This window comes from Leptopilina boulardi, unplaced genomic scaffold (genome assembly GCF_019393585.1).
Source record: "Leptopilina boulardi isolate dan_hultmark-lab unplaced genomic scaffold, ZJU_Lbou_2.1 LbouV2_175, whole genome shotgun sequence".
Taxonomy (NCBI): Eukaryota; Metazoa; Arthropoda; class Insecta; order Hymenoptera; family Figitidae; genus Leptopilina; species Leptopilina boulardi.
In genome coordinates, this window is record NW_026137724.1 from 296,926 (window position 1) to 312,591 (window position 15,666).

Here is a 15,666-nt window from a genome sequence, read left to right on the forward strand (position 1 = left end):
ATAACCAGAATTCTGGTTAACCTAACCAGAATCAAAATGTTAAATATACCCTAACCAGAATTCTGGTTATTCTAACTAGAATTTTTTTCAGTGTAATTCATTCCTTTTAAATTAAATTATAAATTTTTTCATAAAAGAAAAATTTCTATCGAAACGAAAAATAGATAAAAATCGATCAGAAAAATAAATATATAGAAAAATTTGGTTAGAGAAAATATTTGTACGTTATATATATATATATATACGAGTATATAGAATATAATAAGCCTATAAACCATATCACCAATTCCGTACAAAATCGATTTCACCTCTGACCGAGAGACTGGCAGGTGTCGTAAAAATATCCCTGGAAAAGAAACTCGCTCTCGGATGAATCGGTTTTGCGCACTGTTTTTGAGTACTTTACGGGCTGCGAGGCAGTAAAGATTTTACCTCCCCCCCCCCAGACTTATCCAATAACCCTTCTTTCAAAAAAAAAAAATAAACAAACTATATACTGCCCTTCAACTGCAGACCAGTTTACAAGAATTTTCTTTTGAACAACTTTTGTTACTCTCAACTTGCAATTAACTTTCCTCTTATACATTTATAGAGAAAATAATTCATACAAATAAGAATAATAATATTAAAATTATATTCTTAATTGTGAAAAAAAATAATCGATCATTTTTTTTCCTCTTTTGTATTTTGAAGAAATAATTTGCAGGCATTATATGAGGCACCATGAAATATGAATATAGAAGAAAAATTGATGTTTTTTAAGCGAGGTGCCATATAGTGGATTGATATTTGAGTTTAGAGAATCAAGGCGTAATAAAGATTGATAGTAGATATATGAGAGACGTGCACGCAATGGTATTGAATTGTTGATTATATTCTTATCATATCTGATAGGAATGATGAGCATCGTGAATGAAATATACCATATAGTGAGATATATATATATATACTCACACCTTAGATTCATCACGAATGAGAGGCCCTATACAAAATTAGCGAGAGAGTATGAGGTGAAGTTACTGAGTGACCACAGGCATTTTGATGAATATATCTATAGAAAAGCAAACATGATATATTAAAAAATAAACGATAAATAATAATGGACAGGAACATATATATAAATTTATATATATAACGTAGAAATATTTTTGAATTGTCTCCCATTTTCCCACGATACTTTATATATATATATATATATACACATAACAAAAGTCGACTTTCTTCCTCGAAACTTTGTTGTATTCTTTCGCAACACTCGTTACTTTTTCGCAATCATTCAGTTATTTTCTCACTCTCTATTGGTTTTCATCTTTTAAAATTTTCAACCATTTTGTGCACCATATTTATTATTATTCCCGTAAATAAAAGATAAAAAAAAATTATCATTACTAATTAATTTATTACTCCAAGTATTCTTTGTTTAAAATTTAAAAATGTAGTTTCCACAATAATTATTCTTATTGAGCGTTATACTTTTCCTTGGCTCTGAAAATTGAATAAAAAGTTATTTTCAAATTTTTTTTTTTTTTTACGAAGTTTAGAAAACTAAATTATTAACAGAATTGCAGTTTTTTAACTTACAATTTTTTGATAGCTGCACAATATCCCTTAAAAATAGCTTGTCCAGAATCTTTTTTTTTATCACCAACTAATTGTTCATTTTTATCTAAACAAAGATTGATATTATCAATACTCAAATGTGACAAAATTCTAACTGCTTCATTAGTACCACAACGATTAATAACAATTCTATTCCATGTATGTTCATTGGCATCTGATGATATTGTTACACGATAAAAAATATCATTAGCTAAAGCATTTGCAATTTTTTTAGACGTATCACGACTTTTCATTAGTTGGTTAACAATTAATTCTCCTTTGGCTTGACATTTTTTTAAAAATTGTTCGCCTGATAAATTTAATTTCTCCTTTAATACATCCTCTAAAGGGCCTTTAAATTCCTCAGCAAAAACACATAACGAGCAATCTGTAATAATGTTGACGATAATAAATGATAACAAAGTATATATATATCAAAAACATTTCCACGAAGTTGCGAATTTCAGAGAGAGATTGAAATTTTGAGTAAAAGCAGATAATATGAATTTCAATGATATACTCACAAGCAAGTAAGAAGACGATAATTATAGAGAATTTCATAGTAAATATTATTCACAAAATGTGAATTTTCAAACTTTGAAAAATAAATGATGAGAAACACTTTAGAAATAGCGAAAGAATATATGACAAATAAAAATTTTATCTTTAAGTATACGCAAAGTGTAGATAGGAAAATAGTTATAAATTTGATAAAAAAAAACAAGGTCCTTAACATAAAAAGTGGACAACAACAAGTAGCAATACTTGTTTTCTTTATCTTCTATAATAGAAACACAAAACTATTGAATTGACTATAAGGAAGCGAAATTTTCCTCGACAAAAGTAATTACGAAAGTAATTACTAATTTTATTCAGTAACTATTTTTCATAATTATAATTTTATTATAATGAATATTATTATATTTTTTTATTATCTATTTTTATCACATTTTTTAAAATTATATTCCTCTATACTTCGAAATATATAGAACATATAAATTTTCTTTATAAGATTTATATTTGATTAATTTTCAACTTTTATGAAAACTAGAACAAATTTTATTAATAATCACATTTAAATTAAAAATAATTACTGAAAATTTTAACACTGACGGAAAATCGATATTCATTAAATATAAAAGAAAATTCATTCTAAATTAGAGTTAAATTAAAGATTATATAAAGTTTAGTTTGCAAATATAGCTAAAACTAGATTCATTTAAAATTACAGAAAATCTTATTTTTTAATATCATAAAATTCCACTAAATGTGATAAAATAGAACAAAAAGAAAATTATCATAAATTATAATAATATGAATAGATAAAAATATTTTTAATATAGAAATATTGTCACAGAAAAATAATTATTCAAATAAAACATTAAGAATTAAAATAATAAATTATAGAAAAATTATAATTATAGAAAATAGAAATTTTTTTTGGAGAGAGAAAAGAAACCCGCATATGGGAGATTCTTGACCTCAGTTGAACTTAAAATTATCGATATAGGTTTTACGTTAATAAAGCGAGTTATTTATTTTTTCTTTTCCCCCCCGTAGAAAATTGTGTGGCTGCTTTGGAACGAGTAGTCTGCAGACTCGCGATTAATTTTCATTTTCCAGTCTCCACGCCCACAGTGGTTGGGGTGCGCCACCCCTGATTATTTCCGCTCGCGATTCTTCCACCATCAAGTAATACAGGTTCTACTCTCCCTCCCTCCCCCCCTCTCTCTCACTCACTCTCTACCATTCGCAATATGATGATCGATCTATATATGATCCAGCAGAGATATCACGATACTAGTTTTCAATCATGATTCAGGAAATTATGAATCGAACTCGTCCTCTCAAAGGCCAAGTTTCTCTAAAAATTATTCATGTAATTTCGCATCAACAAGTGTATCTTAAATATGCGACACAATTATAATTACTAAATAATTGATAATAACCCAGGTGAAAAAATTAACGTTACTAACGTTACTAATATTACTAAAGTTAGTACCTATAAAAAAATAAAGAGTTTCTAAAATATATTTTCAAAGAAACTTTGACACTACTTTCCCATTACCACTTTCACTTTCACTTCCACTTAAACTTTTTATAATTTTCATTCACATTTCCACTTATACTTTTTCTAATTCTCATTCGCACTTCAATTCTCACTTCTACTCTTTCTAATTCTCATTCCCATTTTACTTCCACTTTTTCTAATTTTTATTCCCATTCCTATTTCCACTTCCAGTTTTTTATATTCATTGCCACTACCACTTTTTCTAATTCTCATTCCCACTTTCACTTCTATTTCCACTTGTTCCAATTTTCATTCCCATTTTCACTTCCACTTTTTTATATTCATTGCCACTTTAACTTTTTCTAATTGTAATTAAAAAAAGTGGAAATAGTTGTGTAAATGGAAATTAGAAATTAGAAAGAGTTTTAGTCGAAATGGCAACAGCTATTGAAAATTAGAAGTGGAAAAAATGGGAGTAGAAGTGGGAATGAAAATTAGAAAAAGTGGAAGTGGAAGTGGTAATGAAAATAAAAAAGTGAAAATGGGAATGAAAATTAGAAAAAGTGAAAGTGGAAATGAGAATTAGAAAGAGTGGAAGTGGGAATGGAAGTGCGAATGAGAATTATAAAAAGTGGAAGTGGTAATGTAAATAAAAAAGTGAAAGTGAAAATGGGCATGAAAATTATAAAAAGTGGAAGTGAAAATGGGAATGAGAATTAGAAAAAGTAAAAGTGGCAACGGTAATGGAAATAAAAAAGTGGGAGTAATAATAGAAATGAAAATTATAAAAAGTGCATTATTAAACATTAAATACTTCCTGGTGGTCGATTTTTGACAAGTTTCTGCAAAAATACAATTTAGAAACATTTTCTTAATTTTTTTATAGGTACTAACGTTAGTAATATTAGTAACGTTAGTAATATTAATAACGTTAGTAATGTTAATTTTTCTACCTGGGAATAATATTAATAATAATTAATTATTAAGAAAATAATAATAAATATGAATAATATAAATAATAATAAATAATAATAATAATAATAATAAAGAAAAGAAAGATAACAAAAACACTGTAAAAACTGGCCGTCTTAAAAGTGCAAAACACGTTTTGTTTTAAGATATTTTTCGCGTCTAAGACACCAAATGTGTCTTAAAATAAGACGTTTTTTGCAATTTTTAAGACGGCTAGTTTTTGCAGTGAATTCTTTCACAAAAAAAAGAAAACTAAACAATTTTTATAAGAATACATCTAAATAAAATAATCGATAGTGAAAAGTTAAGAGAGAGAGGAGAAAAAGTTTCTCGCTATCTGCAGAGACTCTCAGTGGATAAGATTTAAGTGGGTTATAATTATTTACGCTCCAAGTGACTATGGCTATTGCAAACTAAATCTGGAAAGTTTTGATTGTAAGGCAGTCGCGCTATGAAGAAGTTTTTGGCCCTGTATTTCACTTCTGTAAACACTTTTACACAAGACGGTGTGTGTATATATATATATATATATATATATATATATATATATATATATATATATATATATATATATATATATATCTGTTAACCTCGCCATACCTCTGCCATTACTGTCACCCCGTTTCAAATGTAAATTTCGAAATTTTTAACTGTTATTACATTTGCATATTGAATTCCGTATTATTATATATATATATAGTTCACTTTAAATTTTCCACTGATGTTTCTTGTTTTGTTTATGTTTCAGGTAAGTCCATTTCCTTTCCGATTTTAAATGCGACAACTGGGTCACTGTTCCAAATAATTTTTCTCAGTAAGTTCATTTTTTTTTCAAATCGAGATCATCTTTAAGGATTTTTTCTAAAAAAAAAAAATTTTTTTTCCTTTGGTAAATAGACTTTGTACAAATGTTATTTTTTTAACGTCGATGTGGTTTGTGAGAAAGATGCTTGTGACGCGCGTAACGGAATTCCACCTCGGGATTGTTTCGTTGTAACATGTAATTGACCGCGCGGTGGGTGTATCGTGCGATGGCTTACTCGTCAAGTTCGACGAACCGATTCACCAAAGGGTCAACTTCAATCTATTAGATTCAATCCTTTCGATTCTCCTTCGCTTCTGAATGCTAATAAAATTTTTTTCCTCTGATTACATAAATTTTTATCCTACGGAGAAAAAAAATTTTCACTCCTTTCTTTTTTTTTTTTTTTTGCAAAGTTTACGCTTTTCTTTAGCAGAATCATACGAATTGTATATTTTAAAAAATTAATTTTTTTCCCCAATTATTTTGTATATAGACAAAGTATCGACAATTTGTCTAGACAGAAGACACGTTTTGGGCGCAAGAAATTTGCATCTGATTCCGGTAAAATGTGGACAATTCATTGGCAAGGACCGGAATATCGACATTCCTTGTTAGCGTCAAATCGTTTATTTTTTTTTGTGTTCCTCTATATGTATACTGAAAAAAAATTCAAATACCGATGTATTTGGTTATTATTAAATAAATATTTACTTGAATCAAATATTATTTCTTATTTGAATCAAATAAATTTTTTTTTCACTGTAGAAATGATGTTCTCGTGAAATGATCATTTATCGTCAATGTATCAACTACGCGCACTGTCAAGAGAATAGTCACACATAAGACGAGTCAATTTTGAAAAGAGCTAATTTTTTTTTTATTGACCACGTCACTGGAGCGCCGATAAATGCCTTTTCGTGTGAGCTCTACAAACGTAACTTGGGCCGTGCCCTCGTATCTTGCCGCCAGCCATTTCTCAAAACGATCCTGAAGTAAACTGTTGCAAATTAAGGTTGCACAAGAAGCTAGCGGTCATTTCTCAAGCTGTCTTCTCGCATAAATTATTGCAAACGAAACGGCGAGCTGAAAGAAATGCATAAAGTGCCCCTTTGCGCCCTCTCTCTCTCTCTTTCTCATTTTCTCCTTTTTACTCATTTGACTCTTGTTGTCTCACTTTCTCCCTCTTCCTCCCTCAACTCGTATATATGTATATATTTGACTTTGTCCTTTTTCTATATATCTGCCTCTTTTTTAAAGGTGTATTCGTTTGAAGTCGATAGCGCGCACAGGTACGAGTGATTCACCGTGAAAGAAAGCATTTTTCAAGTTTTACGACTCTAAAGAGGTATCAGAAATACCCACTAGATTTTTTTTCCACCATGGATGATAATAACAATGTTATTTATCGTTTCCAGACGACGTAAAAGCTATGACTTTAAATGGACTGTAAGCTCTGCATATTGTCTATATATATATTTTTTCATCATGCGCTTCGATTACAAGATTTTTCAAACGATAAAAATACATTTGAATAATTTATGTCATTTTCGATTAATATATAATAATGATTATAATTTAAAAATTAATTCCTCTGAGGTGATGGAATTTAAAAAAAAAAAATTAAAAGGATTTTTTTTTTGTCTTGATATGAGTGGCTTAATGGTATATAAGGCGTTTGGAGAATTTTTTAAAAATGTGTTCAGTACCTTGGCAAATGAACAATAAGCCAATGATCTTCAAGGGCCAAAGCTAATGGGGAGGTATTATAAGACGAAGTCAATTATTTTATGCATATGACTAGAAGAAGCAATACAAGAAGCGAAACAAGTCAGTGCTAAATTAACTACCCAACTCAGGTTGTGTCTGCGTCTGTGTTTGTAATGTAATAATGCTCTGGCCAACCAACTAGCTACCTTCTTACATTCCTTCGATACGTATCACCTTTTCTTCTTCTTCTTCTTCTTCTTCTTCTTTCTTATATATATATATATATACATTATTGCACAGTTCTCCATCCGTTCGGACGTTTTGGTTCAAAAACATTTTCTAGTTGTACATGAATAGGTTATACTGCGCTGTTTATGGCATAATGCAAGTGGGAATATTGTTCGACACCTCGAATACAATTTTAGTGCCTCGCGGTAATGCATTTTACACACCGGAGCTGTTGCTTTTGAGAGCCTCCAGTAGGAAATTGTTCCGAGAGAGTAAAAGAATAAAGAAAAGAAGAAAAAAAAAAAAGAATGCTCAGTTCGTAAAATATGGCACCTATATTTTATTGAATGGGGGATAACCATTTTTATTGGCGGGGAAGTATTCAAATAGTTTTAGCAGCTAATAAACTCTTCATTGCAATAAAATTTCAAAAAACCATCCCTTGTAATAATTCGATATATATATAAATTCTCCAAAAGATATCCATTTTCAAATAAAAGAAAAAAAGATGTTTGGAAAAATATTTCGGTAAAAAGAACCCCGCACCATTTACATGGGAATTTGGGGTCCGGTGAAATTTTCTGCAACTTTATAATTTTGTAGTTTTTGACCTCCTGAACAAAAAATTGTAAATGGCAAAATTCCAAAAAATGGACAGATTTTTTAAAAATTGAGGTTTAAGTTTAAAAAATAGTGTTACAAGCGAAAAAAATTCAAAAATGAGTAAAACCAAAAGAAGTAAACAAACTGTTTTAAAACTCGCTACTCGAGGGTTTTCGGGGTCGCTCATTACGAATTCGATGTCAATTTTTGAAAATCCAAAATGGCGGATCCAAAATGGCCGACGATTTTTTTAAATACATTAAATTCCCTTAAATCTTGTTACTCGGGGGGTTTTCGGGGTCGCTAATTACGAATTCGATGATAGTTTTTCAAAATTCAAAATACCGGATGCAGACTGGCGAAAAAAGGTTTAAAAATTATTTTTTTAACGAGTTTTAAGAAAGTTTATTTAGTTGTTTTGGTTTTACTCATTTTTGAATTTTTTTCGCTTTTAACACTACACACTAAAAAAGAAATCTTGATTTCAGCCTATTTTTGAGGCTGAATTTAAGGTGTAAACGGAGTCAGACCAATTAAAAAAGGACAGACTTATGCAAAATATATGGGCTTAATTTAAGGTGTAAACGGTTTAAGACTTTGTTTTTACTGTGTATTTTTTAAACTTAAACCTCAATTTTTAAAAAATCTGTCCATTTTTTTGGAATTTTGCCATTTACATTTTTTGTTCAGGAGGTCAAAAACTACAAAAGTTCAAAGTTGCAGAAAATTTCACCGGACCCCAAATTCTCATGTAAATGGTGCGGGATTCTTTTTAAGTTTTGTAATATATTCGTTCCAAATTTTTCAAAGAAAAAAAAATTGTAGTTTTCTATTTTCTTTTTTTTTTGTATTATATAATTATTTTGATGTTTTGGTGTCATTTTCATATAGTGTGGGAAGATTATTGTGTGAGATGGCTGGACGTGAGTCGTTATTCTTGACAATTGTAGTCTATTATGGACCGATTTCTGACCTTATTACGGCTGGCTGGCAGTGTTAAATGTTTGTAGCATAATGCGAAAGTATATATATATATATATATATACGCATGGGATCGCAAGATACGTGTAGGAGAGACATAGCTCGCTAACTTTGCAGAGGTAACCCTTTATCTTGACTATATATACAAGAGGCGTACGACTGGTCCGGCGAAGCGTGAAAAACACGTGATTGCTTAACAGTTCAGTGTATCTCACACAACGCTCGCGGCTTTTCATTTCAAAAAAACCAAACTTTAATTTTATGTTTAAAATTATAAAAAAATTTCTTTTAATCAAAATAAATGCCTCTTATTTTTTTTTCCATTTAATAATGGTAACAAAAAAAGGTAATTATGCAAATAATCAATGATGACCAGCGAAAATTTTTATCTAATAACGGTAAAAACAGGCGTTAAATAGTCTTAAAGAATCAGCAACCGTGGACAAGTGTGGAAATAATGACAGTGCAATTTAAACATTTTTTTTTCTTGCAAACTAATGCAGAATTTATTTCCATTTGCTTAGAGCAAGAAAAAAAACGTGTCACTACTTTCCATAATAAACATACTTTTATACGCTTTTTCCGAGAACAAAGTAAAACATGTTGAAATATATTCTAAGTGCAATAAAATCTTTCTAAAAATCTTTTTTTTTTTATCGCCTGCTCCTTAACGGCCAAGAATATAAAGAAGAAATTTGCTGCGACAAAGGAGACGATTAACCTAAAAAAGGGAAAAAAAAGGCTTCGCCGATGATGTCGTTCCCATAATGGCGTTTTGTTGCGCGAAGCTCCGGCCATCTTTGAGGATATTTGAGGTGTTCAAGTAACACGATCGAGGGTGGGCTTATGGCGAATCGGATTCCTTATGTTACACAAATGGCTGCCTGACTGGTATTAGTTACATCACCCAGCCATCTTTGATATTCTACGTGCTTCTTTCCTACGGCTTTCATTAGCAACGCACACCCTCAATGATCGCTGGAGTAGGTCGACTCTCTCCCTTTATAATAGAGGAGACGCGAAAATATATATCAAACCATACTACTGAAGAGAGAAATTTTCATATAAATAAATATTGAAGCTTGGTATACACCCACTTATATTTTCAATATATTCCACTAATAATATCATATCAGGAAAATTTTTTCCCAAAAATTAGATTTTATCATTTTTTTTTTTTTTGAATGAACAAAAAAAAATTGCCATATTTAAAGTCGTTGGCTTAATGCTTTAAAGATGCATTTGACTGTAAAAGATGATTTTGTGGATTAACTCACAGCGAGATTGAGATTATTTGACAATAGCTCAAAGATTTTTCGAAAAGATAAAATATGATGTCAAACATGAGAAGTGTGACCAATTTTAAAGAAAACTATACTTCCTTTTTTGAAAGAAATTTTTTGAGTAAAATTCTTTTCCAATTCGACGAGAATGTTTCGATAAATATATATATACGTAACGGTTAAAAATTGTTTTCTGACATATTGAAATCATTTTGGAAAAAAAAATTTAAGAGCCTTCATTTTTTTGTAAATTTTATTCAATATTTAAATTTGTTTTTTTTTTTATAATTTAACCATCTTTTTCTATATTGAATACGAATAAAAATTTTCTTTTCTCAACTGCTCACCAGCATATCTTAAAATTCTTCTTCATTTTTTTTTTCCTAATATGAACACACATAAATCGTCGTGAAAGTGCAGGAAATGGATCGGGATAAATCGCAAGAATTTTGCAAGTGTTTATACTATACACTGACTGGATTTCTGTAATTTCTGTATCAAGAAGAAGAAGAAGCAGGCAAGTGAAATTGATTCCGCAATGGTATAAAAGCTAAGAATAGTATTATAAAATGTTGATTTCTATGCTCATACCGCACCTGATTTCACAATATATATATATTGACGAATAGAAAAACACGGAAGAAAATTATCGATATATAATTTTGTCTACAATTGGATATAAAGTCATAAAATATATTTTTTTCACCGTTAAACGCTTTATTTTCCATTGGCTATATGTCATTGGCGTATTTCCTATTTTGATGAGAATATATATATTTTTCCAAGTTCCAATTATGTTTTACGAGAGTTTTGTAATATTATAAAAAAAAAAATTCTTTATAAGAATAAAAGAGAAAAAAAAATTGGGTAAAAACGTGGAATTTTCTAATTAGTTTCCATAAATCATTTTATGAGACTCATTTTAATAAACATTTCTTTTTTTATAACGGTCGATAATATAAGGTTATTACAACTAATTTAATCAATTGTAATAAATTTAATTTTTTTTTCCAAAAGAATAACATTTTTCAAATCGATTTATATTGACGCTATTAAAAAGGGGTAAAAAAAAAAATCTGTATAACAATATTTTCTTCACTTTGTATATTAAACGTTTATATATCCAAACGAATGAAACAGTTTTACAACTGTATTTTACACTGTACTATTATTATTATTATTGCTATAACACCAGAGCAATCGGACTTTATGAGCGAGAAAAAAGAAATTCAGAAATACACACACAGAATTATCGAAATATATATATATGAATAAAATTAGAAAAAATTATATTCATAAAAATTAGTTTACAACACTAATTACATGACACAGCCTTTACGATGGAGGCCGTTACAAGAACATTAATTTTGTAACTGCATCAATTATGGCATCATTATTAAATTTAGTTAATGGTCAACTTTCTTTTTAAATTAATGCATACATTATATACATATTGTTTGAAAAATCCTAATCGTTTCTATAAGATCGATTCTTGAAAGAAAGAAAAAAAAATATAGGTTAAACCAATAAATAATCATGTAAAATTTAAACCAATAAATAAGATCGATTAATTTTAAAAATCGATATTTTATATTCAAATCATAAAACTTTTCTCTGTGATATGATATATTAATGTTTGTTATTACTGTCCCTACTAATATATATCAGAAAGATATATATGCAAAATGTCTATAATTAAAATAAGGACACTTTTTTTTGCACCTGATATATAAAAATAAATTACAAGCTTTGCAATTATCATAAGATTCAATAATTCGTATTATTAATGAATGAAAGATTTAATATCGTTCACTAACGACGGATTTATGAAGATACATATGTATATACATACAATATATATATATATATATACAAGAGAGATCGCATCAATGCGAAAGAAACTATCGATTTTACATATCGACATAATACCTGCGGGGGAAATATTCTCAATGGAAGTGAAGTTTTATATGGACTTTCACTTCCAAGAACCGTTCCTTTAAAACGTATCATTTTTACATGCGTATATATATATATATATATATAAAATATACAAAGAATATGTGTGCACGCGAAAAGGGTTTAATGAAGATGCGTTTCTACGAAACTTGAACTGCCATGGACCCAGAGGCAAGGGCGGTTTTCGATGAATAGGATTAATGAGAATCTTCTTCTGACGTATAATTATCGATGAAGCTGCCGATCTTTTATCTTATAATCAAAAGTAAGACGCAATTTTGCTCGTAAAGAAGGGTATTTGAAACCTGCCAAGACGAAATTTTATATAAGCTCCCTTTTCATTAAAGTGAAAGATAAAAAAGATGATGATTCTGTTTTTTTTTTTTTTGCCTTCCCTCTTTCGAAAAATTGCGTAAAGAACTATTTCATGTTTTACGATTACGAAAATGGAGAAATTCATCATTCGGTTTTTTTTTTAATTTTTCGAAATTGAAAGTTATTTTAACTTGAAGGTATCGATCTCATAAAGCGGATTAAAACGTTGTATCTCAATAAAAATGATACACATTTTAATATACTGAAAAAAAATTTATTATTTTTTTTTGAGTATTAAATAAACTACAAAAATTTGTACGAAAATATTGTAGATTTACCCTTTGCAGAGAGAGAGAGAGAAATTTCCTTATTGGAAAGAAGAAAATAAAAATCAGTCACGTTTCAATCGGAACAAAGTAATACGTATACAGGTCGTTCACCAGCTAATCTGAAAAATCCACTAGCCCCTTTACAGGATTAAGAGATTATCCAAATTGGCAAAGTAGCGACTTCTTTGGAAAGCCTTGACCTATAATCTCTCTACGAAAATCTTTTAACCTTGAAACAGAAAATCGGCTAGAAAAATAAAAATTTAGTAAAAGGGTCTCTCTCTTTCTCGTCCTTGGCATATTATAATATTGGGTCCTGTTACATTGCCAAGAGGGTTAGGTATATAAGTGAAAGAAGAGAAGAGGGTTTTTGTCAGGACTCATATAAGTCGTTCGGTAAAGAAATGCAGTGGCCTCAGCTCTTTCCCTCTTGCAGTGTTGAGCTGAACTGTCTCATCTTGATGCTGAGAATTGGGTAGACATGCAAAAATGAAGAACCCGAGATGTTGTGTCCCGTCATCACAATATACCTTGTGTATGTGATTCGTGTTGGTTTTTTTTTTTTTTTTTTTCATTCTGTCGTTCAACTGTTGAGGGGTTGGATTTTGCGTGGGAGGCGAAGGTAGGTGTGAATATAGTCAAATCACATCAGCTTCAACTTGGGCCCACCGAGAGTCGGATGTTTGCCGGGCTCTATATATACACACATACCCCATTCTCACGGGGCAATGGAGGTATTCTATATAACGCACACCAGCGCACTTCCGGTCGCGAACAAGCCGCCTGTAAATATTGCACACGTACATTTCAGCCCCCTTTTGTTCTAGCCGTTAACTTAAAAGAGAAAAAAAAACTTCTTTTTTTTCTGACATTTCTAAAATTTTTAGAATTCTTTTTTTTATTTCTATTTTGGAATTTCGATACTAAAAATAGGCAAAAAGATTCACAGGTGCTATGCTATATAATTTAAACGTTGAAACAGTTGTTTGACATCCGTATAAACGTATCCTAATCTTTCGAAAATCAACTTGAAATTGCTTCAAAATAGTCTAAACGTATAATAAACATGTAAAAGTTGAAATTTCAAATTATACAGAAACTAAGGAGAGAAGCAAGTGGAAATATACTTTCCGTTTGATCAAAATGATGATGTGTTAGTATATTTTATAGATCTGAATGCACGATCTCTATGAAGAAAATAGGGTTTCAGACGATATAATTATACATATAGAATCCACTGGCCTAGCTTTGCCCTTTTGATGGTTTAACGGTAATTAACGAGCATGGGGAAGCATTCACTATGAATAATATTCTATATAAATGGATCCATTTAGAGAAAGAAATACCTGACCGATTAAAAACATTTTGAAAAATTTAGATTCAAGACAGCTGTTGCTTTTCTGTAGGCGGAGGAAAAATATATATACTTTCGGGGATATATAGATTAGAAAGCAAAACATCAGAGAACTTGATATATAGAAAATAGGGTTCTTGTGGGTCTTTATTGTTAAGAATGGGATTCAGAGGAAGAAAAAAAAATGCTTTTTAATTCATAATGTCTCAAGGAGTCAAATTTCACTTTTGATTGTGATGATTCTTATTATGTTAAGCATTTTTTTGATCAATATGACTTTCGTATAAACAAGAATTTACTATAGAATTTATTAATTTTCAAATGTAATGTAAACTATTTTTTTTTAACTTTCTAATTTCACTAAACTTTAAACAATATATTAAATATTTAATTTGCATTCTAAAAAAATTCTATTGTAAATTCTATTATAAGTACTTTTATTAATACTATTATAAATAAATTATAAAAAATAAAATTAGTTTTGCATATTCATAATAGTTGTTCATATAACTTGTAATTGTCACTCACACGATTTATTAATATCCATTCACTCGCTTTGTTCTCATTCGAAAGGAATGCTCCTTTTTTTTCAACTGCGTTCAAATATATTCATACATCCTTTAGTTTAATATTTGCATATACATATTGTATTGAAAAAATCGATTTTTATGTACAATTCCTCCTTTTTACTGCATGATTACACAATACTATTGTAATCTATTCTAATCGTTATATTATCAAAAAAAAAACCGGTAAAATGACCCACATTACTGGAACCCTCAAAAATTCTCTTCCGGATATAGGGAAAAATTTATATAAAGCAAATGGAACATATATGATTAATCGAGGGGGGGATGAAGCATGATTTGCGAGAAAAAAAAGAAGAAAGCGAGAGACTATTTGTAAAAAAAAGAAAGAACAGAAAAAAAACTCGTGTCGCACACAGTTAACCGCAATCTCCCCTTACCTACATTCTTAATCCCATTTCACTTTTCACCCGAAAAAAAACCTAATGCGAGAAGAAAATAATAATTATAAAAACTCACTGTACAGGGAAAAAATTGTTCTACTTGACTTACTCCCTCTTTCAATAAAAAAAAAAAATCTCTAGGTACATAAATTCATAACGAATATATATATATATATATATACAACACGCCAGAAGGAAAGTGAGATTTTGCGAGATGATGATGATGATGATGAAGAAGAAGAGTGGGGGAGGGGCAATGTGTGCGAGAGAGGGATAAATCAGAAGGAGAAGAGAGAAGCATCGGACGACGTTTTTGAGATGACGGTCGACGATTGGTCGGTAGCAACCCTTGCGGGCGTGCATACGCACGCATGTGTACCCGCATTTAGAAAAAAGGGGGTTCAGCGACACAGACGACGACGAGAGAAAAAAAAAAAAAAGAAGAAGAAGAAAAAGGAGGGGTGAGAAGTCTCTCGCTTTCTCTCCTCGTTCTCTTCCTTTTTCCCTTTGTTTACCTTAGACCGATCATTAAAATGGCCGCCATATCGGTGTC

General features: G+C 29.9%; 2 protein-coding genes across 2 annotated transcripts in view; both read right to left on the minus strand.

Moving 5' to 3' along the window:
- LOC127277703 (acyl-CoA Delta-9 desaturase-like) overlaps positions 1-15,666 on the minus strand; it is a 202,135-nt gene that overhangs the window by 108,345 nt on the left and 78,124 nt on the right. The gene's annotated exons all lie outside the window — the stretch shown is intronic.
- On the minus strand, positions 1,380-2,276 carry LOC127277704 (uncharacterized). Its single transcript, XM_051299012.1, has 3 exons — positions 2,124-2,276; positions 1,582-1,987; positions 1,380-1,485 (listed from the first exon to the last, which is right to left on the minus strand). Exons 1-3 carry the CDS (start codon positions 2,158-2,160, stop codon positions 1,458-1,460), a joined length of 471 nt encoding a protein of 156 aa, XP_051154969.1. The 5' UTR covers positions 2,161-2,276; the 3' UTR covers positions 1,380-1,457.

Excerpts from the sequence above, each read along its gene's own strand:
- LOC127277704 (XM_051299012.1), bottom strand. The coding sequence starts at position 2,160 with ATGAAATTCTCTATAATTATCGTCTTCTTACTTGCTT. Across the intron at positions 1,988-2,123 it reads TATCGTCTTCTTACTTGCTT|ATTGCTCGTTATGTGTTTTT; the intron begins GTGAGTATATCA and ends ACATTATTACAG. Across the intron at positions 1,486-1,581 it reads TGTGCAGCTATCAAAAAATT|AGCCAAGGAAAAGTATAACG; the intron begins GTAAGTTAAAAA and ends TTCAATTTTCAG.